Here is a 25670-nt window from a genome sequence, read left to right on the forward strand (position 1 = left end):
GTGATTTTTTATTATTAAATATAAAATTGTGTAATATGTGGGCTTAGTATAAAACTTGAGTGTACTACTAGTTATCATCACCAATATTGCAAGAAACGGCAGTGGGTTTGCAATCTTTGTATTCTTTCAAATTTGGATTTCCCAGGTCTCCAATATCAGAATCCGAATCTGGATCAGAACTAGGGGGTCCAGAATCTTTAATGCAGGCACAACGGGGATTACCTGATCCCGTCTTGAACAATTTTCTTGGTACGCCTACCCATTCCCGGCGAATGCCACCACTAAAATGGAAAGAGTAATAAAAAAAAATATAACAAATTTAAACAATTCACATAACTTAACCGACACATTGCAACAGCGCACAAGAGCAGATTCAAGACGATTAGTACATTAAAGACGAGAACATAAAGTAACAGTAATTATATTGAAAACAGGCTCAAAACGTTCTGCTAATTATAAATCAGGGTCATTACCCAGTGAGTTCATTATCCCGGGTTTAAGTAATCTACAAAATGGCGAATTAAAGTTCAATTGAAATCGACCACGTTAAAATTTATTTTGTGGGCCATAACTTCTTTCCAAACTTAATTATGTATCTGTGCAATGAATGCTTCCCAAGTTAATTCAATTAAAAACCTTTTACTCCAATAAATTTTGCCTTAAATTAAGAACAAACTTGTTCTAGAGATAATTTAATATTCTCTAACTAAGTAGCTATTAGTAATTTCGTTTACTGCAATAAAAGCTAATACAAATTGCATCATTTTGAAAATGAAAGACTTCTTTGAATGAGCAAGTGTTGGAGGCAGAAACTTCCTGAAAAAGCATTAATAATTTATTGATTTTCTAGTTTTGAGGTTCCCGTTACAAACCCCAAAACCCCCACCCCTAGCATAGTTAAATATATATTCTTCAAAAGTGAGGTTTTATTTTGTATGGATATTAGATATGTAACAAAGCAAATATATTCTATGCAATATTAAATGGTTTAACCAGCTATACCCCAAGACCTATTAATGTCTACGAGCCTCAGGGGGGCGAAGCGGGAGGGGGGTGATACCTCTCCCTTAAAACCCATAAGGATTTTTGCAATTATTTCAGTATTTCCCAATAATCTTCACATCATTCACATTGTCTTTTTTGTAAATGAGTATTATCTATTTTATTTACTGACACATAAAATCTATTTTAGAATGGGGGGGGGTCAAAATTCAGTACTCGTTAATTATTCAGAACACACTCAAGAATTTTGATCTGTAGATCTGTAAAAACCGGTTTCATATTTGGGTGACAGAATGCATTGGACTTATATAATGTGGGGTATACATTTGCATATTAGGGGGGAGGAGGGTAAAGTATTTGGACAGCACGCATTTAGAAAACAATTCTTACTTCATAATATGCAGAATAATTGTAACACATTTTGCATGAAGACCCTCTATACTTTATTCCAATCCCCCCTAATATGCAAATATAGCACAAATTATATAAGTCCAATGGGGTCGCTTGGGGGGGGGGGCAGGGGGGAAGTTGCTTGTTTTAAGTGTCAAATTTGCTCTTCACATTGAGCAGATCATTTTTTAAAATTAAGCCATGTTCTTTTTAACATAAGGAAAACATAAAAATAGGGGTCCATTAAACTTCATAATACGTAAATATTTTTTTTTTTCAAATATACTGCCTTTGAGACCTTATCATCAAGTAAAAATGTAAGCCTAGTTAACGGTAAAAGTGAAAAATGCTCTATGTTTCCTGTGTGGCCACATTTGCTCAGGTTAATTTGTTCCCCTGATATTTAAGGTGCTTTTACTTTTTAAAATCTATCAGATCAAGATTAGATTCTCTCGTTTTAAAACTTTCAAGATTGGGAATAAATGCAGCCTCTACATCTTAAAATAGGAAAGAAATGGGATCATAGAAGAATACAGTGAACATAATTTCCTGAATGAAAAGAAATCGTTGGAAAAAAGTAAGACTCGGTGCTTTTTATAATGATATTCATACTATAACCATATTCGTATAGATGTCAAATCGGTTGTAGTTTGGTAGAGGGGGATCCCCTCCAGGCATCCTTAAATTTTTTTTAATTTTTATTTCCAGTATTTAATTGAAACCCCGATTCTCTTATTTGTCATTGAAATGCCTAATAAGCGCATTAATAATAGCTAATATAAGCTCGAAATTCTGTTATTTGTAATTCAAAGGCCTAACAATCCACAAGAACATCCTATACCTGACGTTTCGGATTCGTGTACTAATCCATAAATGTAGAAAAGCCTCTATGTATAACACTATGCTGACTTTTTGCTATTTTCACCTTTCTAAATATTTCTTTTACCCAGCTAAAAAAAAAAGAATTGATATAAACGTGCTACGAATTATGACTGAAATTAGTCGCATTTCACACAACGCCAGCGCTACTTGTGGGACATTTATCTCTGCATCATCAAGCAGTACGAAATGTCTGTTGAGAATAGAATAAAGTGAATATACAAAAGATGTATATTTTTCTCATAATTTAGGAATTTGGAGTTCAAGTATAAGCGTGCCCACAAGAATAGCCCATTCTCTTTTTCTATTGTTATCAGTTTTATCATACTGCACTAGGAGACCAAGCTTTGCTTGTGAAGGGAATAATAGACGCAAAAACAACATTCAGTGTAACCCCCTCCGGAAATGTATACCCCCATACCCTGATTTACACAAGAAAACTTTTGTGTAGTTTTAATAAATTCTGTTTTCTTAAACAGATACAAAGGGGAAGGTAATTTTCAAACTCTAGATGTTAATTTTCTCTTCCAAATGGCATCTCTGGCAATTTTTAATTAATTTAAGGTTTCGGCCGCAATATTGTTAAGAATTGTTCAAGTATTTTGGATATGCTTCGTCAAACAATACCCAGTAGATAAGTTAGTAATTCTAACTTTGTTCTCCGAACATTTTCAAATTGGAAATACAGTCGCTATTTAAATGTGGGATAAATGTCAAAAGATTATGCTATACGATCTGTAGCAACACTTTGACTTATCCTGTATCTTTACTTAGACAGCGCCATTGCCCTGCCTATCTTTTTTGTTTCGGCTTTACGTGGCCCACTGATATCAATGCTATATATCAATATAAACTGGCTAACGCACAAACAAATCAATTTAATAAAAAATCATAAATAATATTCAAATAAATCACGTACATTAAAAGTTTTAGCACAACAAATTGAATTTTACAGAGTTAAAATCCATGCAAAATTACGAGCAAATGAATAGCGCGATACCCGGGGTTATTAGGGTAGAGCTTAGTTCAATTATGAGCTTGAGCATCCTGTGCTGGGCAAGGGGGGGGGGGGGGAGTGGAGGGATATAAGTGCTGCAGCATTAGTGGTGAATCTCGCAGACAAAAGCCGAGTGCATACGACATTCACTTTCGGCCAGCCGAAAGCTTGTTTATGCTATACCACTGTCGTCTGCAGCAGCTCATTGGTGACAAATGTAGTAAAATCCAAGCACAAGCACTTATATTTATGATTGTTTAATGTGGGTTTATTGCTTATAATGTATTGCGGAATGTTTTTGAATTCACCAAGTACCGTGTTTGTTAAATGTTACTTTTCTTCGCTACCGCTTGAATAACACCTACTTCGATAGCACCCCCTCTTGCCCCCCCCCCCAGTAAAAATACTTTAGCTATGCCCTTGTATAAGTCCAATGTGTTCTGTCACCCACGACTTGTCTTTGTGGCTATGAAACCGGTTTTCTCAGGTCTTACATTCAGATCAAGAGCTTGAGTGTGTTCTCAATAATGAAAAAGTACCCAAAATCCTTCAAACCCATGTAAAGCAAGCGCTTGAAATAGAGCATGTATACTTGTCGGCCATATTTTTATGACAAAATCATTTTTAGCATATTTTTGACATTTTACTATGGCGCATTGTTGCCATATATTTTTTTGTACGTATTTACAATTTCGTAGGCAACAGCTTACGTACATATTTACAATTTCGTCCTTTCCAAGCTTAATTATATGCGAGTGCAATTAGTGCTTTCGAAATTTACCTCCATTCAAGGTCTTACTTAAATCCAATAAACTGGGTCAAAAATAAATAGCTAACCCTGTCAAAAAATAATTTAATATTCTCCAATCTAAGGCACTATTAGTAACTTCGTTTACTCGAATAAAATGAACATAAATTGCATCATTTTGTAAACAAGACTTCTTTGAGTAAAATAGCATTGAACGCTTAGCTCTATCAAAGACAGCATTCATAATTTATTGATTTTCTTATCACTGAAATTGGTTATCTATTTTATTGTAAAATAATATTTCAAAACCTTTCTGACCATTGAAACAATTATAAGCATAAATTTGTCTTCTTAACCGCATTCTTAAGAAAGACTTCACAGCATTTTGCAGTAAGAGGTGCACCCCCCCTGCCCTTTGCGACGGGGTAAAAACTTATTTTTCCAGATAATGTCTCTGATTATTAGCAATTCTGCAACCAACCCCTACGGCAAACGAAATACATTCCTTTTGTAGTTTTTAACCTTGTGTTTAACTCAATTGGAAAACAAAATTAAAATGACGATATACTCGTAGCTCCTAGTTTTAGCGTTCTAAATCGTTCCCCCTCCCTAAATTCTATTTTAACTCTTGGAAATTCGATCTTTTGGGAAGTTTATTTCTTAAAAATTCTTATTCCATATGCAAATATCTTTGCTTTAATGCTGAGATTACATAGGAAGGTACATTGACAAATTTATCGTAAAAATAAGCAAATAAAAAACAGCTCTACAGAGCAGGCACCACCACAAAAAAAAAAAAAAAAAAGAAAAAAGAAAAACCATCAATTGTTTTTGATGGTAGGTACTAGGAAATTAGTCACATATTTCATCAACCATGTTTAACATAGTGATTTAGGTATGGCTCTTGGGAAGTTTCTTTCTTTCATCCCCCTTATTTCATGTTCAATTAAAATGTTCTATCTTGCATTTCCACATCTAGTCTTTTTTAAATCTTCAATCAATCAAAATTTCTATAGCCAAAAGGACCACTGGTTTTAGTAGGTTTCCAACCAATCATGTGAGCTTTAACCAGGCAATTACATAAATAAAGATTAAAGGCTAGCGTAGGCTAAGTGCTATGGGCTTAAACATCTCATTTATTTTTAGTGCCAAATTGCGAAGGGGAAGAGAAATCAGCTGAGTAATGACTCAGCTCAATTTTGTACTGAGCGCGGGCTTAACTCGTTTTCGCACGGAAAGTGGACTTAGCTCATTTTGTTGCACCAAGTGCCAGCTTGTTTTGGATAGTCGCCAAATTCTAGTTTTGAGTTTTGCAAAAGCGGGACAGCTCAAAGGCGGGATCACCAAATTTGGTTTTGCAAAGGCGGGACAGCTCAAAACTGAGCTCCTTGTTATGCCGGATCAGGACGTAGCTCGCTTCTCCAGCAACTTTTAACACGCTTTACTTCGAATCACCGAAGCTCCATAATCTAGAGTGCACTTCCTGCACCAAGTTTTTCGAATTTGTGCAAGAGGAGGGAGGGCCTGAATATCTAAATTTCCAAAAATAGTGAAATGGTTCTGTTTTGACTTCTAAATCAGTGCTTTTTTGTTATATTTTTTTTTTTCTTCGGAGGCTACCCAGATTTTTTCTGTTTCATATGTCTTTGAACGTTATATTATAGCCTTAAACTCCCTCTAGAATAACCTAAAATATTTTTGTTGCCACATACCACTTTCTATGTCTATATATATATATATATATATATATATATATATATATATATATATATATATATATATATATATATCAAGGCCGTATCCAGGATTTTTCGGGCGGCGGGTGGGGGAAGGGGTACAGAAGAAACTTTTGAAACCGCATTAAAAATTTTTTTTATATGCATTTTTGTTACGTTTCACGAGCCAGACAAAAATTTCGAATGGGGAGTTCACGCCCCCTATACAATTGTATATAAAACCGTTTGTGTCCTGTATACACGACTAAACTGTTCATCCAGTCACCAAAAAACTTTAAGGAAGTTGTTGAGTATACTCTTGCGAAGGATTTATGTATAAAATCCCCCCTCCCGATAATGACATTTTAATAATTTTCGCCCTGACTGAAATTAAGAACCCTTAACACAATAATAAACAGTCCCTTTAGGTTATATTATTCACATTTTCTGGATATTCAATTTATAGGTTAGTTGATAATGAATTCTGTCATCTAAGTCACTTCCGAAGTTACAAAATTGTTTTTCAAATAACCACTCTAAATTTGGTATTCAACACTTTGGTTGATTTGGTATTCAACCTAATTTTTCAAATACTTTTCTCATTTAAAAATACTATTGTTCTTACACGTGGGGAAAATTCACCAGGGGAAATTATCCGCGAGCAGGAATTCAGCGGAGAGAGAATTTTTCTAATCAAAACAAATTTGATATTCCTTTTGCAACTCTTTTCATGCGTAATTAAAATGAATTAATTAGGCAATTTTCATAAATGTAGGGTAAAGAACAATTTTATTTAGTTTGAGATAAACTATTGTAGAAACCATGACGTTTGAAAATAATCGACGTTCGTGTTTGTCGATTTAATGCATAATCATATTGTTCGATTTCTGGTGTCGATTCCCTAATGAACGTGGATTTTCGAAGGGGTGAATTTTCTACTAAGAAAGGGAATATTCTGCAGAAGAGGAAGAGAAGTTCTTCGAACGGAGAACTGTCCGTGGGGGAACTGCGGCAAAATAATCTTCGTTTCATTTAGTAGATTTTTTTTTTCGCGTTTTAAATTATTTCCCCTTACTGTAAATGACAAATATACCTGTGAAAATTTCTTTAGAAAACATTACGACTGATTGGTACGAGATAACACAGAAACTTCAATATTTATATTTAATCGAGAAAATGAAAAGACATTCGTTATGCAACTTTATTCCAGTTCTGTTTTTATTTCTCAACACTTTTATGGTGGAATAATGAGCTAAGTTTTACCTTTCTGAAAAAATTTCAAATGATTTTGCTATTTTTTATTTTCAAGCCAATATTTTAGCGAGTTTTGAAAGCCGCAGATTAATAAAAATATTAACCTCGATGTAGTGCACCAAACCCTAGTTCCTATATCTGGTTTCCACTCCATGTTGCACGGTGGAAACACAGCCATTTCTTCATCTTTTAGCATACGGGTCTTCAGGGCTTCTTCTCGCCACTGTTGATATGTATACCAATATTCTGTTGGAGATCCATCATTGTTGTAAAATCTACCGGCAACTTTACCTGCAAGATTTGTTGCGCTATAAAAAGATTTATATACTTAGTAAATCCGACTTGCCAAAAAGCCTCCCAACACCAGGCAGAAAAAACAAAAGAGAGCCGTAGCGTATGAGAGGACCGGAGGAAAAGAGTTTTGCCGCCGAAACCACTCCCCTACAAAAACTTCTAGAAAGATTCAAGCTGTGCCCCGCCCCCCCCCAAAAAAAAAAAACGAGAGAAAAAAACAGGGAACACATGAAATTCGTCCCGTTGTAATGGAAGCTATTGACTATGTGCAATCTCTTTAAACTGTATGCAATACTCACTGTTCGTATTATCAAATCACTTCGGTGAGTCTTTTTTTGGCTTTAAAATCTAGCTAGCCGTTGCATTTCGCACACGTCAGTTATGGACAATTCCTGACTATATAGTAAGATGGGCCAGACACAGACAAGAAAAAATCAACAAAGACAAATGGATAAGAATCAATTAGAGCAAAACCATAATATTGTTAATTCTTACACTTAACTGAAAATCCTATCTTTCTTCTAACAAAATGAAACAATATACGAATTCCGTGAGGATTTGTCAAGCTTGCTGTATCCGGAAGTGATTTACAAATTAGTCACCTTGACAGCTTGAAAAAAATTTATAAACACAAGACGGAATCTTTTCTTAATATTTTGCATTATATAACTTTAGATTATGGAAAACATAAAAAAAGAAAGTTCAAATAAATAAAAGAAACCGTTTCAAGAAAATAAAAAAAAAGTTCAGGGGATTTTTATTAAATCCAGTTTTGCTTAGAGCTAGACCCCATCCATCAACGAACAGAATTCATTCCGTATATGAGGGGGGTTGCCCCCTCTCTCATATACGGAATAAGTTTTGATGTTGCTCCTTACTTTCAGTTGATGTTTTATTTGAATTCTTATTGATTTGCAAATAATGCCGAGAAATTCTGCTCCCCTTCATGGAAAATTCTCTCTCTCTCTCTCCACGGTACATTCCTCAAAAACAAGTTCCTCTCACGTGAAATATCCCCTCCCTCTATCCAACGACAATCAATCCTCGCTGAAAATCTCCCAGGAAAATTTCTTCCGGACAATTCTGCCTGAAAAATTCTCCTTGGAATACTGTACTTTAATTTGAAAAAGACGTTAATTTCTTATCGGTTTTCAAATAATGTCGGGAATCCCTCCTCCGTGAAAATATTTCCGGAAAACCCCCATAGTGGAACATTGCTTTCGCGGAAAATTCCCACAAGGAGAATTTCCTCCGCGGAAAATTCCCACAAGGAGAATTTCCTCCGCGGAAAATCCTCCAGATAATTCCAACCCTGCTGAAAATTTTCCCTGAAACATCTTCACATGTTAAAAATATGGCAAGCAAAGACAAAGTAGTACAAATAAGAGAATTTCGTATGGGAATTCTGGCAAACCCCCCAAGCGTAAAACTTCCCCTGGAAATGTCACCCCCAGGAACTTCCCCCCACACGGAAATTTCTCAGTGTGAAATATACCCAAGCAGAAATCCCCTCTCCCAAAAAATGTGTATATACGTCTCAATGACAAATACTATGCTTAAACAATGGGTAAATTTCACAACTTATAGACCGTTCTTCAGGGTTGTGGGGGATCACATTATCCCCAAAGACATAGTTGTTGGACCTTCTAACTATGCTGAGCAAAGTAGCTATCTACAATTCTGATTAGACGACTTAGGGAAAAGGGGCGTCGAAGGGGGCTAGTTGTCCTCCAATCTTTTTGGTCACTTAATAAGGGCACTAGAACTTTTGATTTCTGATCAAATAAGCACTCTCTCGATCGTCTAGGATCACTGGCCCGATATGATAACCCCTGGGGAAAACAAACAAATAAACATCCATCCGTGATCTTTCTTCTGGCGAAAAATACAAAATTCCACATTTTTGTACATAGGACCTTGAAACATATACAGCAGGATTCTCTGATATGCTAAATATGATGGTGAGATTTTATTAAGAACGCTTGAAATTTTGGGGGTGTTTTCCAAAATGTGGCAAATTTCGGGCTCATAACTTTTTATGGGTAACACTAACCCAATGAACTTTATATATTTTGAATCAGCATAAAAATTCATGTATGAATTGCTATCACAACTCTGTTTATACGTTTCGGTTCCTACTGAGCCGTGTAACTCCTTGCAGTTCACTCCTTACAGTCTGTACTACTCCTTACAGTTGCTTTAAGAGTTTTGGTCATTCGTAAAAACAAAGCCAGCCAAGTCCCTTGGATAATCAGTTCCTTGTAATTATTGTGGTCGACAATGCCAGAAATAACACAGGCTGTACTATTTACGACGGACCAGATGATCAAGAACCTCAACCTCTATGCACAATAATACTTTAGGCGTAAGGAGCTACCAGACAGTTTTTGCGTTTTCATTTTCTAACTACAGGTCTAAATTAGCATAATTGAAAACTAAAGAGTTAGAAGTTGTTTTCTGTCTTACAAACTGCCTTAAACTACATATCATAATTAATTTACACCTATTAAGTAATAATTAGTTACTCAATTAATTATGATAAATAAAAGTTCAAATAGGGATAAAATCCTTTTAATAGACAGTGATGATAGAAATTCACAAAAATACCAGATATTTCGGTCACATATACAGTGACCGTCATCAGTAGTAAAACTGATTATCTACGTCAATTAATTATGTAAATTTACACTAGTATTCTCATTTTTCGGAACGCAGGTCTTTGGACCATGTGTCTACGTCAGTGAGACCACGTTCACTGAGTTTACCCCGCTGTATTTATTTTTGTTTTTTTTTTTTTTTTTTTTATTTATTGTTTTTTTTATGTACTATGAATTGAAATTTCGAATCTAAAAGATAAAATCAGTGCAAACTTACTGATATTCTATTATTCAAAATTAGACAAAAACAAACCAATCAATTGGAAGATGATTTACAGAAAAAAACAAGGGAATTTCCCTAGTGTAATTATGTACATTTTTAGAATAAAAGATTTTTAATCAACAATATTTCAGTGCAAATTTTCCAGATAAAAATATTTAATCTTTACATGTGAGCATAAATATGTATAGTTATATTTAAAACAACAAAAATGGATGTTTAAACTACTGCGACCCCTTCTCGACACCCTGGCTGACCAAAATATATATGTTGATAAATTTAATACCCAAATTAGACAGGTTATCAAAAATATATTGTTATAATGCTGTATTGATGGGTACTGTTCTATTAAATTGAAGCCACGCTAGAAATCGAGTTTGGTTAATACTAATGAAATAAAACAAAATAGAATGAAAATATGATAGTTTAGAAACAAATTTCGGCTATATATTTGCACATTAGGGGGGGGGGGGGGTCGGGGGTAAATTACGAAATATATTAAATACAAAACCTAACCTAGGTACCTTCCCCCCTAAACCCCAAAAAACTAAAGTTTAAATATTGTAAACGCAGTGAGAAACCCCTGTTTGCAATCCAATTAACCGTTGAAAGAACCTGTTTGACTAGTTTCTTTTATCTTCTATCTTGCGTGGCATCGAGCTAATAGAACAGTATGAGCATTGCCAACGCGGACAACGCGGTACAATTGTACCGTTTTTTGGTACAATTTAGAGGTTCTGGTACAATGCAGTAAATTTGAAAAATTGATGGTACAATCCACAATTTTAACGTCATTCACATCTCGTGAACGACGTTATTGGCGAAATGGGTTTCTTAGATCTGTGCGAAATCATCAAGAAGCAGAAATTCTCGATAATAGTTGATGAAAGTACCTTGTGCAATATAGTCGAAATACTCCTGTTAAATTACTTTAGTTCTGATTAGTAGAATAGACCAAGAAATTATGTAAGATGACCAGTGAATTATGTGGTCAACGCGTAACTCGCCGGTGGGAAGCCTAGTCCGTGGACCCATGGGAGTAGGGTAAGAGATTCCATTTCTAGCAGACATATAGCAAATACCATGTTATTCTAACAGACATATAGGAAATATCATGTTATTCTACGACGCCCCCGTACCAAACAGGTTTTTCTGGTAGTTAATTCTAATCTAGAGGTCAATACATCTTTCAAAGAGGAACGAGTACGCAATACCGGTCCTAGTGTGATTGATTTTTTGGACAATTGCCTTTAGTCAAGACTAGTTTGTTAGGAATGTGTCGTTGCTAAAGCTAACTCTCATTGGAAAAAAGGGGTATAAAGCTTTTTGTTTTTGATAAGAATTGCACAATGAATGTATCGTTTGACGTGGGCATTTTTTATGAGCCAATCAGAGGTTGTTTAATATACGAAAACTTGATTTGTGGTTGGGATTTGAATAAAAGAAATAGTTATGTTATTTGCTTGCGTCTATAGGAATTCACAGGCTATTTGCTTGCAGGTATAGTTATTCCCGTGTTATTTGCTTGCATGTATAGGAATTCCCATGTTATTTGTTTGCATGTATAGGAATTCTCAGTTTATGTTCGTGCGTGTATAGGAATTCCCAAGATATGTGCTTGCATGTTTATGTAGTCCCTTGTGAAGTGCTTGCAGGTATAGGAAGTCCCATGTTATTTGCTTGCATGTATAGGAAGTCCAATGTTATTTGCTTTCGGGTATAGGAATTCCGATGTTATTTGCTTGCATGTATAGGAATTCCCAGGGTATTTGCTTGCATGTATAGGAATTCCCATGTCATTTGCTTGCATGTATAGGAATTCCCATGTTATTTGCTTGCATGTATAGGAATTCCCATGTTATTGGCTTGAATGTAAAGGAATTCCAAAGTTATGGGATTGCTTGTATAGGAATTCCCATGTTATTTGCTTGCTTGTATAGGAATTCCCATGTTATTTGCTTGCGTGTATAGGAATTCCCATGTTCTTTGCTTGCATGTATAGGAACTCCCATGCTATTTGCTTGCATGTATTGGAATTCCCACGTTTTTTTGCTTTCATGTATAGGAATTCCCATGTTATTTGCTTGCGAGTATAGGAATTCCCATGTTATTTGCTTGCGTGTATAGTAACTCCCATGTTATTTGCTTGCATGTATAGGAAATCCCTTGTTATTTTATTTAATTTATAGGAATTCCCACGTTATTTTGCTTGCGTGTATAGGAATTCCAATGTTATTTGCTTGCGTGAATAGGAATTCCCTTGTTATTTGCTTGCTTGTATAGGAATTCACATGTTATTTGCTTGCGTGTATAGGAATTCCCATGCTATTTTAAGGGCTTATGTCCCCCCCCCCCATGCGATTATAAGAGTTTTTGCCCCCTTCCTATGCTATTCCAGGAGCTTATGTTCCTTCCTATGCTATTATAAGGGTTTTTCCGTGTGGTTTTTCTTTACTTGTTACCCATTAAAAACAAAATTTTTGCGTTAAATAATTAGCTCTTATATATTTTGAAAGAGCTTTTCAATATTTGAGACTCTCTGGTGATTGAGTCTATTTGTTATTTCTGTACCGATTTCTCATTAAAAACGATATTTCGTCGTTAACTAAGCAGTTCTGTTATCTTTAAAAATATCTTAAATGGGTTTTAAAAAATCGGTTGTCTGATTCCGTGTGTTTTTTCTTTACTTGGTGCCCATTAAAAAAGTTGCTAGCGAAAACCCCGTGTGGATGAGTTGAAATAAAAATTTTTAACAAGAAATGGCTGAAAAGTGTTTTGGGGGAGATGGGTTGATTGGCAGAAGGATGTATTAGCGAATTTAAAGTGGAGGGCGAGTTGCTAGCGAAAAAAATCTAAGCTAATAGGGGTTTTTGACCGTAAACTCTAGTTTTTTTGTAAGAAAATTATGGAAAATACAATTCGTTGGTTCATAGGTGAAACTTAAGTCCAGGTATGGATCGAAAAATAAATTATTTCTGTAGAATCTGAGCTAATAAGAGTTTTTGACCATAAACTCTAGTTTCCTGTAAGAAAATTATGCAAAATACAATTCTCTCGTTCAAATGTGAAACTTAGGTCCATTCTCTGGTTCAAATGTGGAAAAACCCGTGTGAATGAGTTAAAATAGAAATTTTTTAACAAGAAATGACTGAAAAGTCTTTTGGAGGAGATGGGTTAATTGGCAGAAGGATGTATTAGCGTAGTTATAGTGGAGGCCGAGTTGCTAGCGAAAAAACCCGTGTGGATGAGTTGAAATAAAAAATTTTAACAAGAAATGTCTGAAAAGTGTTTTGGGGGAGATGGGTTGATTGGCAGAAGGATGTATTAGCGAAGTTATAGTGGAGGGCAAGTTGCTAGTGAAAAATCTAAGCTAATAAGGGTTTTTGACCGTAAACTCTAGTTTTTTGTAAGAAAATTATGGAAAATACTATTTGTTGGTTCATAGGTGAAACTTAAGTCCAGGTATGGATCGAAAAATAAACTATTTCTTTAAAACCTGAGCTACTAAGGGTTTTTGACCATAAACTATAGTTTCCTGTAAGAAAAATATGGAAAATACAATTATCTCGTTCAAATTTGAAAATTAAGTCCATTCTGTAGTTCAAATTTGAAACTTTAGTCCAGCTTCGGAGACTCATAATAATGAGGACTGATGGTGCTAATTCAATATTTTTTTTTCATAAAAACAAACTATTTTCTTTAAACTTCGAAATTATTCAACTTTTTTTTGTACGTATCTTAAAATGACAAAATATACTTACGGCTCTAACGATTGTACTTTGTGATTGGTCAAAGACACAATGTGGCTTTCCCACTGGCGTTCTATGTCTGGATATCGACAATACCTAGTCTATTGCATGTATTAAATCAGTATTTTTTACGCAGTAGTACGATAAACACATAAGTCATATCTTTTAAAAAAGTGAAGATGGAGCATTTTAATGAAGTGTGTTCACATGTCAATGTTATTGTAGTATTGAATGCTGACAAGGAGAAGTATTTAAACTATGAAACAAGTAAAAATGGTAGCACTATTGGAAATGTATGTGTGCATTGTCATGACAGTAAGGAATTTAATTTCTTTGGAGTACCAAAAAATTCAACTCTTTTTATGGTGGATATGCAAGAGTGTGATATCCAGAGATGATAGCACTCAAAGAAAATGCCAACATAAAAATAATAGTTGATGAAGAAGGACATCTTCTTGCCAGTGCTTGTGGTAACATGCTACCTATTGTTACAACCCATCGTCAACTTTCGGGTATTAGCATTCAACGGAAGATCAAAAGAAGACATGCATACTCTTCTACTAATATCATAAACCATATCTTGTCGACGTGCCGAAACTGTTACCTTTGTAAAAATAATGTTGTAATAGACAGTCAAATTGCCGGAAAAATAAAAAGGGCATTGGTAGAAAATATCACTAAGGAATATAAATATGAATCGATGAAAAATAAAGTGGCAGCAAACTTCACTACCGTTAATCAAACAATTAATGAACCAAATAATAGCAAAGATAAAGTGCATATTGAACATGTGGATGACCCCCCATTAGAAATGAGTTCACATGCTAGTGTTATTGTAGCATTGAATTCTGACAAGGAGAAGTATTTGAACTATGAAACAAGTACAAGTGGTAGCACTATAGGAAACGTATGCGTGCGTTGTCATGACACTTTGGAATTAAATTTCTTTGGAATACCAAAAAAATTCAATTAAACAAATGGTGGATATGGGAAAGTATCATTTCCAGAGATGTTAGTACTCAAAGAGAATGCCAACATAAACATAATAGTTGATGAAGAGGGGTATCTTCATGCTAGTGCTATAGGTAACATGTTACCTATTGATAGAACCTTTCGTCGGCTTTTAGGTATTAGCATTCAAATGAAAGAAAAGTGGAAAAGAAAGGCCTACTCTGCTACTAATATCATAAACCATATCTTGTCTACGTGCCTAAACTGTTACCTGTGTAAAAATAATGTGATAATAGACAGTGAAATTGCCAGAAAAATAAAAAAGGGTATTGTCAGAAAATATCACTATGGAATATAAAGATGAAACGATGAAAAACAAAGCACTAGCAAACGTTACTGGCATTGATCAAACAGTCAATGAATCAAATAATACCAAAGACGAAAAGCATATTGAGCCTGTTCATGAGACACTGGTAAAAATTGTGTATGATTCAAAATGGAATAATGATTATTCTACTGATTACGAACTAAGAAAAGATAATAACTACAATATCAAGAGAGAACATAGTAAACCATTTTATTGGAATAGATTCAAAATGTCCAAAGTTAATCATTGATATTAATAATTTATCATAATATATTTTTGTATTAATATTCTACATAACACTATTTCATTAAAAACATTAAATTGTTATGTGTTCATTATTTTTTAGAGTAAGCTAGCAAGTCAAGCGTTTAGAATGTATATTAAAACATCGACGATGTAAGAAAAGGAATTTGCGTACATCTATTGTCAAACACATGGGATAACATTGTCAAAATCTAGGTATCAGAATGAAAAATTGTAGGTAAGTAAGTAAGCAAGTAAGTAAGTAAGTAAGGAAGTAAGTAAGTAAGTAAGTAAGTAACAAACTCTTTCTTGAATTCACCTCATGGATACACAATGCAGGAATTTCATTTAATAAATTATGAAAAAATTGTAAGCATGTAACAAAAAATTGTAAGCAAGTAAAAAACCCTTTTCTGAAGTTACCTCTCGGATACAAAATGAAAAAGCTTCATTTAAGACAGTATCAAAAAATTGTAAGTAAGTAGCAAATTCTTTCTTTAATTCGCCTCTTGGATAAACAAATAAAAGACATTTCATTCAAGAAATTATGAAAAAATTCTAAAAAAGTAACAAATCCTTTCTTGAAATTACCTCATGGATACACAACGCAGAAATTTCATTTAAGAAATTATCAGAAATTGTAAGTAAGTAGCAAATTCTTTCTTGAATTCACCTCCTGGATAAATAAAAAAGACATTTCATTCAAGAAATTATGACAAAATTCTAAGTAAGTAACAAACTGTTTCTTGAATCCTCCTCCTGAATGCACAATAAAACTGTAAGTAAGTAGCAAATTCTTTCTCGAATTCACCTCCTGGATCAATAAAAAAGACATTTCATTCAAGAAATTATGACAAAATTCTAAGTAAGTAACAAACTCTTTCTTGAAGTTACCTCATGGATACATAATGTTGAAATTTCATTTAAGAAATTGTGAAAAAATTGTAAGGAAGTAACAAACTCTTTCCTGAAGTCACCTCGTGGATACACAAAGCAGAAATTTTATTAAGGAAATTATGAAAAAATTGTAAGCAAGTAGCAAATTCTTTATTGAATTCACCTGCTGGATAAACAAAAAGACATTTTGTTCAAGAAATTATGATAAAATTCCAAGTAAGTAACAAACTCATTATTGTTTTCACGACTTAGATACATGATGTAATAATTTAATTCAAGAAATTATGAAAAAATTCTCAGTGAGTAACCATTTTTTTTCTTAAAGTCAACTCTTGGATACACAATACTGAAATTTCATTGAATAAATCATGAAAAAATTGTAATCAAGTAACAAACTCTTTCCTGTAGTCACCTCTTGGATGCACAATGCAGAAACTTCATTTAAGAAATTATCAAAAATTGTAAGTAAGTAAAAAATTCTTTCTTGAATTCGCCTCTTGGATATACAAAAAAAAGTTATTTCATTCAAGAAATTATGACAAAATTCTAAATAAGTAACAAATCCTTTCTTGAAGTTACCTCATGGATACACAACGCTTGATTTATTTCACGACTTAGATACACTATGTAGAAATTTAATTCAATAAATTATAAAAAAAAGAAAAGTAAGCAACACACTATTTATGGATTTCCATCTCTTGGATACAGAAAAAGAAATTTAACTAAAGATATTACGACAAAATTTTAAGTAAGTAAAAAACTCATTCTTGAATTCGCCGTTTACATGCACAATACAGAAATTTCATACTATGGGACCTCTACACGTGATTAAACACGTTTTGAAACTTCATGCTATTTGCTTGCCTTTCCTTGGCACCTTTCCAAAACGAGCGGGGATCCCCCACTGGTTCCTACACATTGCAAAAAAGTGACGTCTCTGTGTCGTCTCTGTGAAGACACACACATAGAGACGAGACACGACACACAAACAGAGTCATAGTGAGAGAGATAACCGAAAAGTTGGGTTGATCTAGGTTCACTTAGAGTGGTGCGCCACACTAAGTGAACCTACATCAACCCAACTTTTTGGATATCTCTCTCACTATGTCTCGGTGTGTGTATCATGTCTGTGTGTGTCTCGTCTCTATGCGTGTGTCATCACAGAGACGACACAGACACGTCACTTTTTTGCAAAAAAGTTAGGTTAGGTTAAGTTAGGTTAGGCTAGGTTAGCCTACCTACGCGCGCGTACGTAGGCTAACCTAGCCTAACCTAACCTAACCTAACTTAATCTAACCTAACCTAATCATACACCTAACTTTTTGCATGTCTCTCACCTAACCTAAGCTAACCTAAGTGAAGCGTACGTAAGCTAACCTAACCTAACCTAACTTAATCTAGTCTAACCTAACCTAACCATACTCTTTCTATCTTCCACTGAAAAAATTAGAATTGAACTTTAAATTTTTTATTGGGGGAATTAGAATTGAATTGTGTTCTTTGGTAAAATTCAGAATAGAACTCGAATATTCACGATCAAAGTATAACTTTTCCTGTCTTCTATGAAAAATTTAGAACTGAGCTAACTTTTTTCACTTCTTTAAGAAAATTCAGAAGAGAACTTGAACATTTTGCACTTCTTCGAGAAAACTCAGAATTAAAGTGATGCTCCTTATCTTCATGTCGAATATTCACAATCACTGTATAACTTTTTCTATCTTCTATGAAAAATTTGGAACAGAACTTTAAATTTTTCATCTCTTTGAGAAAAATCAGAACTGAATTTAAGAAAAATTATAAATAAAGTGAAACTTTTGACCTTCATGGAAAACAATCGCAGTCATAGTATTACTTTTTCTATCTTCTATCTAAAAATTTAGAATAGAACTTTAAGTTTCTTTTATTTCTTTGGGGAACTTAAAACTGAAGTGGAAGATTTTTATTTTCTCTGGAGAAATTAGAGTTGAAGTGTCTTCTTTGGTAAAGTTCAGAAGAGAACTTGAACTTTTCTTCACTTCGTTGAAAAAATTTTAAATTGAACTAGAACTTTTTATCTTCCATGAAAATATTCACAAGTATGGTATTACTTTTTCTATCTTCCAACGAAAAATTTAGAATTGAACTTTAAATTTCTTTATGTCTTTTGTGAAATAAAGAACTGAAGTGGAATATTTTTATTTTCTCTGGTGAAATTAGAATTGAATTGTGTTCATTGGTAAAATTCAGAAGAGAACTTGAATTCTTCTTCACTTCATTGAGAAAATTTTAAATTGAACTAGAACTTTTTATCTTCCGTGAAAATAATCACAAGTATGGTATTAATTTTTCTATCTCCCACCGAGAAATTTGGAATTGAACTTTAAATTTCTTTATGTCTTTGTGAAATAAAGAACTGAAGTGGAAAAATTTTTGTTTTCTCTGGAGAAATTAGAATTGAAGTGTGTTCTTTGGTAAAGTTCAGAAGAGAACTTGAACTTTCCTTGACTTCGTTGAGAAAATTTTAAATTGAACTAGAACTTTTTATCTTCCGTGAAAATATTCACAAGTATGATATTACTTTTTCTATCTTCCACCGAAAAATTAGAAATGAACTTTAAATTTCCTTACGTTTTTGTGAAATAATGAACTGAAGTGTAAGATTTTTGGTTTCTCGGGAGAAATTAGAATTGAAGTGTGTTCTTAGGTAAACTTCCGAAGAGAACTTCAGCTTTTCTTCACTTCGTTGAGATAATATTAAATTGACATATAACTTTTTATCTTCCTTAAACAAACTCACAAGCATGGTATTACTTTTTCTATCTTCCACCGAAAATTTGGAATTGAACTTTAAATTTCTTTAGTTTGTGAAATAAAGAACTGAAGTGGAAGATTTTATTTTCTCTGGAGAAATTAGAATTGAATTTTGTTCTTTGGTAAAATTCCGAAGAGAACTTGAACTTTTCTTCACTTCGTTGAGAAAATTTTAAATTGAAATAGAACTTTTTATCTTCCGGGAAAATATTCACAAGTATGGTATTACTTTTTCTATCTTCCATTGAAAAATTTGGAATTGAACTTTAAATTTCTTTATGTCTTTGTGAAATAAAGAACTGAAGTGGAAGATTTTATTTTCTCTGGAGAAATTAGAATTGAATTTTGTTCTTTGGTAAAATTCCGAAGAGAACTTGAACTTTATTATCTTCAGTGAAAAATTTGGAACAGTATTTTAAATTTTTCATCTCTTCGAGCCAGATCTGAACTAAAGTGGAAAATTTTTATATTATTTGGAAAAATAGAAATGATCAATGACTAATTTCTTTTTCCTTGAGAAAATTCAGAAGAGAACTTGAACTTTCCTTCACTTCGTTGAGAAAATTTTAAATTGAACTAGAACTTTTTATCTTCTGGGAAAATATTCACAAGTATGGTATTACTTTTTCTATCTTCCACCGAAAAATTTAGAATTGAACTTTAAATTTTTTATTGGGGAAATTAAAATTGACTTATGTTCTTTGGTAAAATTCAGAATAGAACTCGAATATTCACGATCAAAGTATAACTTTTCCTATCTTCTATGAAAAATTTGGAACAGAACTTTAAATTTCTTCATCTCTTTGCGAAAAAAAATCTGAACTGAAGTGGAAATTTTTATATTATTTTGGGAAAATAGATTTGATCAATAACTTATATCATTTTCATTGAGAAAATTCAGAATTGAAGTTGAACTTTTCTTCTTCCGGGAAAATATTTGGAACAGGACTTTAATTTTTTCATCTCTTTGAGAAAGGTCGGAATTGAATTTAAGAAAATTTAGAATTAAAGTGAAACTTTTTATCTTCATGGAAAATAATCACAATCATAGTATAACTTTTCCTATCTTCTACGGAAAAATTTAGAAGTGTCCAACTCAGAAAAGCCCGAAAACGTAATTTACATATCCCAAATCATAAGTTTCAGACAACACTCTCCTATGAACGGCTAAGAAATCTAGCTCAGAAAAGCCTGAAATAGCAAACTACTCATCCCAAACTATTGGTTTCGGACAAAAAAGACCTATGATGGACTAAGAATCCTAGCTCTGAAAAGTCCAAATAGCAAACTACACATCCCAAATCATAATTTTCTGACAACACACACCTATGAAAGACTATGAAACCTAGCTAATAAAAGCCGGAAATAGCAAATTAACCATCCCAAATCATAAGTTTCAGACAGCACTCACCTATGAACGGCTAAGAAATCCAGCCCGGAAAAGTCAAAAAATAGCAACCCACACATCCCAAATCATAGGTTTCAGACAACACATAACTATGAAAGACTAAGAAATCCAACTCAGAAAAGCCCGAAATAGTAATTTACATATCCCAAATCATAATTTTCTGAAAGGACACACCTATGAAAGGTTAAGAAATCTAGCTCAGAAAAGTCAAAAATAACAAACTAGTCATCCCAAACTATAGGTTTCAGACAACGAACACCTATGAAAGGCTAAGAAATCCAGCTCAGAAAAGTCAAAAGTAGCAATCCATCCATCCCAAATCATAGGTTTCAGACAACACACGCACCAACGAAAGACTACGAAATCTAGCTTAGAAAAGCCCGAAATAGTAATTTACATATCCCAAATCATAGGTTTCAGACAACATTCACCTATGAAAGGCTAAGAAAACTAGCTCATAAAAGTCAAAAATAGCAAACTAGTCATCCCAAACTATATGTTTCAGACAACAAACACCTATGAAAGGCTAAGAAATTCAGCTCAGAAAAGTCAAAAGTAGCAATCCACCCATCCCAAATCATAGGTTTAAGACAACACACACCTATGAAAGACTAAGAAATCCAACTCAGAAAAGCCCGAAATAGTAATTTACATATCCCAAATCATAGGTTTCAGACAACATTCACCTATGAAAGACTAAGAAACCTTAGCTCAGAAAGTCCTGAAATAGCGAAACTACTCATCCCAAACTAGAAGTTTCAGACAACACACACCTATGAACGGCTAAGAAATCTAGCTCAGAAAAGACAAAAATAGCAAACCACTCATCCCAATCATAGGTTTCAGTCAACACACACCTATGAAAGGCTAACAAATCCAGCTCAGAAAAGTCAAAAATAGCAAACTACACATCCCAAATCATAGGTTTCAGTCAACACACACCAACTAAAGACTAATAAACCTAGCTCATAAAAGTCAAAAATAGCAAACTACTCATCCCAAACTATTGGTTTCAGACAACATTCACCTACGAAATACTAGAAAACCTTAGCTCAGAAAAGCCTGAAATAGCAAACTACACATCCCAAATCATAATTTTCTGACAACACATGCCTATGAAAGGTTAAGAAACCTAGCTCAGAAAAGTCAAAAATAGCAAACTACACATCCCAAATAATAGGTTTCAGACACCACACACCTATGAAAGACTAAGAAATCCAACTCAGAAAAGCCCGAAATAGTAATTTACATATCCCAAATCATAAGTTTCAGACAGCATTCACCTACGAAATACTAAGAAACCTTAGCTTAGAAATGTCTGAAATAGCCAACTACTCATCCCAAACTCGAAGTTTCAGACAACAAACACCTATGAGTGACTAAGAATCCTAGCTCCGAAAAGTCCAAAAAGCAAACTATACCTCCCAAATCATAATTTTCTGAAAGGACACACCTATGAAAGGCTAAGAAATCTAGCTCAGAAAAGTCAAAAATAGCAAATTAACCATCCCAAATCATAGGTTTCAGTAAACACACACCTACGAATGGCTAAGAAATCCTGCTCAGAAAAGTCAAAATAAGCAATCCACACACCCCAAATCATAGGTTTCAGACACCACACACCTAAGAAAGACTAAGAAATCCGGTTATGAAAAGTCAGAAATAGCAAATTACATATCCCAAATCATAGGTTTCAGACAACACTAACCTATGAACGGCTAAGAAACCTTAGCTCTGAAAAGCCTGAAATAGCAAACTACTCATCCCAAACTATAGGTTTCAGACAACAAACACCTATGAAAGGCTAAGAAATCTAGCTCAGAAAAGTCAAAAGTAGCAATTAACCCATCCCAAATCATAGGTTTCAGACAACACACACCTATGAAAGACTAAGAAATCCAGCTCAGAAAAATCAAAAATAGCAAACTATATATCCCAAATCATCGGTTTCAGTCAACACACGCCAACGAAAGACTAAGAAACCTAGCTCAGAAAAGTCAAAAATAGCAAACTACTCATCCCAAGCTATTGGTTTCAGACAACATTCACCTACGAAATACTCGAAAACCTTAGCTCAGAAGAGCCTGAAATAGCAAACTATACATCCCAAATCATAATTTTCTGACAACACATACCTAAGAAAGGCTAAGAAACCTAGCTCAGAAAAGTCGAAAATAGCAAACTACACATCCCAAATCATAGGTTTCAGACACCATACACCTATGAAAGACTAAGAAATCCAACTCAGAAAAGCCCGAAATAGTAATTTACATATCCCAAATCATAAGTTTCAGACAGCATTCACCTACGAAATACTAAGAAACCTTAGCTCAGAAAAGTCTAAAATAGTCAACTACTCATCCCAAACAAACACCTATGACAACCTTCAGACAACAAACACCTATGAGTGACTAAGAATCCTAGCTCTGAAAAGTCCAAAAAGCAAACTATACCTCCCAAATCATAGGTTTCAGTCAACACACACCTACTAATGGCTAAGAAATCCAGCTCAGAAAAGTCAAAAATAACAACCCACACATCCCAAATCATAGGTTTCAGTCAACACACACCTACGAAGGACTAAGAAATCCGGTTATGAAAAGTCGGAAATAGCAAATTACATATCCCAAATCATAGGTTTCAGACAACACTCACCTATGAACGGCTAAGAAACCTAGCTCAGAAAAGTCAAAAATAGCAAACTAGTCATCCCAAACTATAGGTTTCAGACAACAAACACCTATGAAAGGCTAAGAAATCCAGCTCAGAACAGTCAAAAGTAGCAATCCACCCATCCCAAATCATAGGTTTCAGACAACACATACCTATGAAAGACTAAGAAATCCAGCTCAGAAAAGTCAAAAATAGCAAACTACATATCCCAAATCATAGGTTTCAGACAACACACACCAACGAAAGATTAAGAAACCTAGCTCAGAAAAGTCAAAAATAGCAAACTACTCATCCCAAACTATTGGTTTCAGACAACATTCACCTACGAAATACTAGAAAACGTTAGCTCAGAAAGGCCTGAAAAAGCAAACTACACATCCCAAATCATACTTTTCTGACAATACAGACCTATGAAAGTCTAAGAAAGCCAGCTCAGAAAAGTCGCAAATAGCAAACTACACATCCCAAATCATAGGTTTCAGACACTACACACCTATGAAAGACTAAGAAATCCAACTCAGAAAAGTCAAAAATAGCAAACTACATATCCCAAATCATAAGTTTCAGTCAACACACACCAACGAAAGGCTAAGAAACCCATCTCATAAAAGCCTGAAATACCAAACTACTCATCCCAAACTATTTGTTTCATAAAAAATTAACAAAGTAAATTCTATGAAACATTAGCTCATAAAAGTCTGAAGTAGCAAACTACACATCCCAAATCATAAGTTTCACACAACACACATCAACGAAAGACGGGGCTCGGGGAGAGCCTTTGAGGGTCTGTGGGTCCCTTGAGGGCCGGGTGGTCCTTTGGGAGCTTGGGGGGCCTTTGAGTACCGGGGGCTTCCTTCGGGGTTGGGGTAGGGGGATTAGAACCCTTTGGGGTTGGGGTAGGGGTATCGGAGCCCTATGGGGTTGGGGTAGGGGACCTCACGACATTGTTCAATGGAACTTGTGTATTGTAACGACCACAGGGTTTCACCCTCAAATCCTCTTCTAAAACCTCTTCTAAAATCATCTTTTAAAATGTCTCTAACTGTTTCGCTGAAATAATTCCCTAAAATAATAATTTATTCTGAAAGGATATAATAAAGCCTTAAAAAAGTATTAAAATGGTGTCTCAGGAGCCTTTGGGGCGCCGGGGGGCCCTTTGTGAGCCCAGAGAACCTTTGAGGACCGGGACCTTCCTTCGGGGTTGGGGTGGGGGGATCAGAACCCTTTGGGGTTGTGGTTGGGGGATCGGAACCCTTTGGGGTTGGGGTAGGGGACCTCACGACACTGTTCAATGGAACTTGTGTATTATAACTACCCGAGAGTTTCACCCTCAAATCCTCTTCTAAAATCTCTTCAAAAATCATCTTTTAAAATGTCTCTAACTGTTTCGACGAAATAATTCAATAGCCTGTCTAAAACGGTTTCGCCCAAATAATCCCTAAACGTAATTTCAGCGTGTTCCTTTTGTTTTTGGCATCTCTGCGTTGACGCATTTCAAATTACTAAAAAACCTGATTCCCGCGCTAAAACAATTCATCGCTAAGATGTTTCTTGGAGAATTGTTTCCATGGCGTTTGGTTATTAATATCTTTGGAGTTCGACCAAAAGAGTTGTTTCCGAGGCAAAGACATTAATAACTTGGATCTATTCCTGGAGAATCGTTTCTAGGCGAAAATTTTTAAAGTCTGGCAGATGATGTCATTGGTTGATTGATCTGTCAAGAAATGGGAATTAATTTGTTGTTTCTAAGGGGAATTATTGATTCACGATAGGGGAATTGAGGTTGACAGCACAGGTGTTCCAAATTCCTGGAAACTCGTAACATTCGCTGAGAGCGTGCCAAAAACACACCTGGAGAAAGAGACCACGAAGAAAGAGGTCATTGACCCCATTAACCACGTGTTCTCCCTAGGGACTCTATGCCCATATTTGGTGCCCCGTCACGACTGACATTACCACGTGTTCTCCCTAATGACTCTATGCACATATTTGGTGCCCCGTCACGAGTGACATTACCACGTGTACTCCCTAGGGACTCTATGCCCATATTTGGTGCCCCGTCACGACTGACATTACCACGTGTTCTCCCTAATGACTCTATGCCCATATTTGGTGCCCCGTCACGACTGACATTACCACGTGTTCTCCCTATGGACTCTATCGCGTGCTCAAAACAACAACAACAACATTGACCCCATTAACCACGTGTTCTCCCTAATGACTCTATGCCCATATTTGGTGCCCCGTCACGACTGACATTACCACGTGTTCTCCCTAGGGACTCTATGCCCATATTTGGTGCCCTGTCACGACTGACATTACCACGTGTTCTCCCTAATGACTCTATTGCGTGCCCAAAACAACAACAACAACATTGACCCCATTAACCACGTGTTCCCCTAATGACTCTATCGCGTGCCCAAAACAACAACAACA

General features: G+C 34.8%; 1 protein-coding gene across 1 annotated transcript in view; it reads right to left on the reverse strand.

The window, feature by feature from the left end:
• The window catches only part of LOC148942022 (neuferricin), a 57849-nt gene continuing 32179 nt past the window's right edge, over positions 1 to 25670 (reverse strand). Inside the window, exons 3-4 of the mRNA XM_089102835.1 lie at positions 7090 to 7276; positions 1 to 281 (exon numbers count right to left, since the gene is read on the reverse strand). Coding sequence (XP_088958961.1) covers positions 68 to 281; positions 7090 to 7276 — 401 coding nt within the window. The 3' untranslated portion in view covers positions 1 to 67. The remainder of the gene's footprint in view (positions 282 to 7089; positions 7277 to 25670) is intronic.

Source organism: Artemia sp. Qi Xiang Cuo, chromosome 17, assembly GCF_049724085.1.
Source record: "Artemia sp. Qi Xiang Cuo chromosome 17, ASM4972408v1, whole genome shotgun sequence".
Taxonomy (NCBI): domain Eukaryota; kingdom Metazoa; phylum Arthropoda; class Branchiopoda; order Anostraca; family Artemiidae; genus Artemia; species Artemia sp. Qi Xiang Cuo.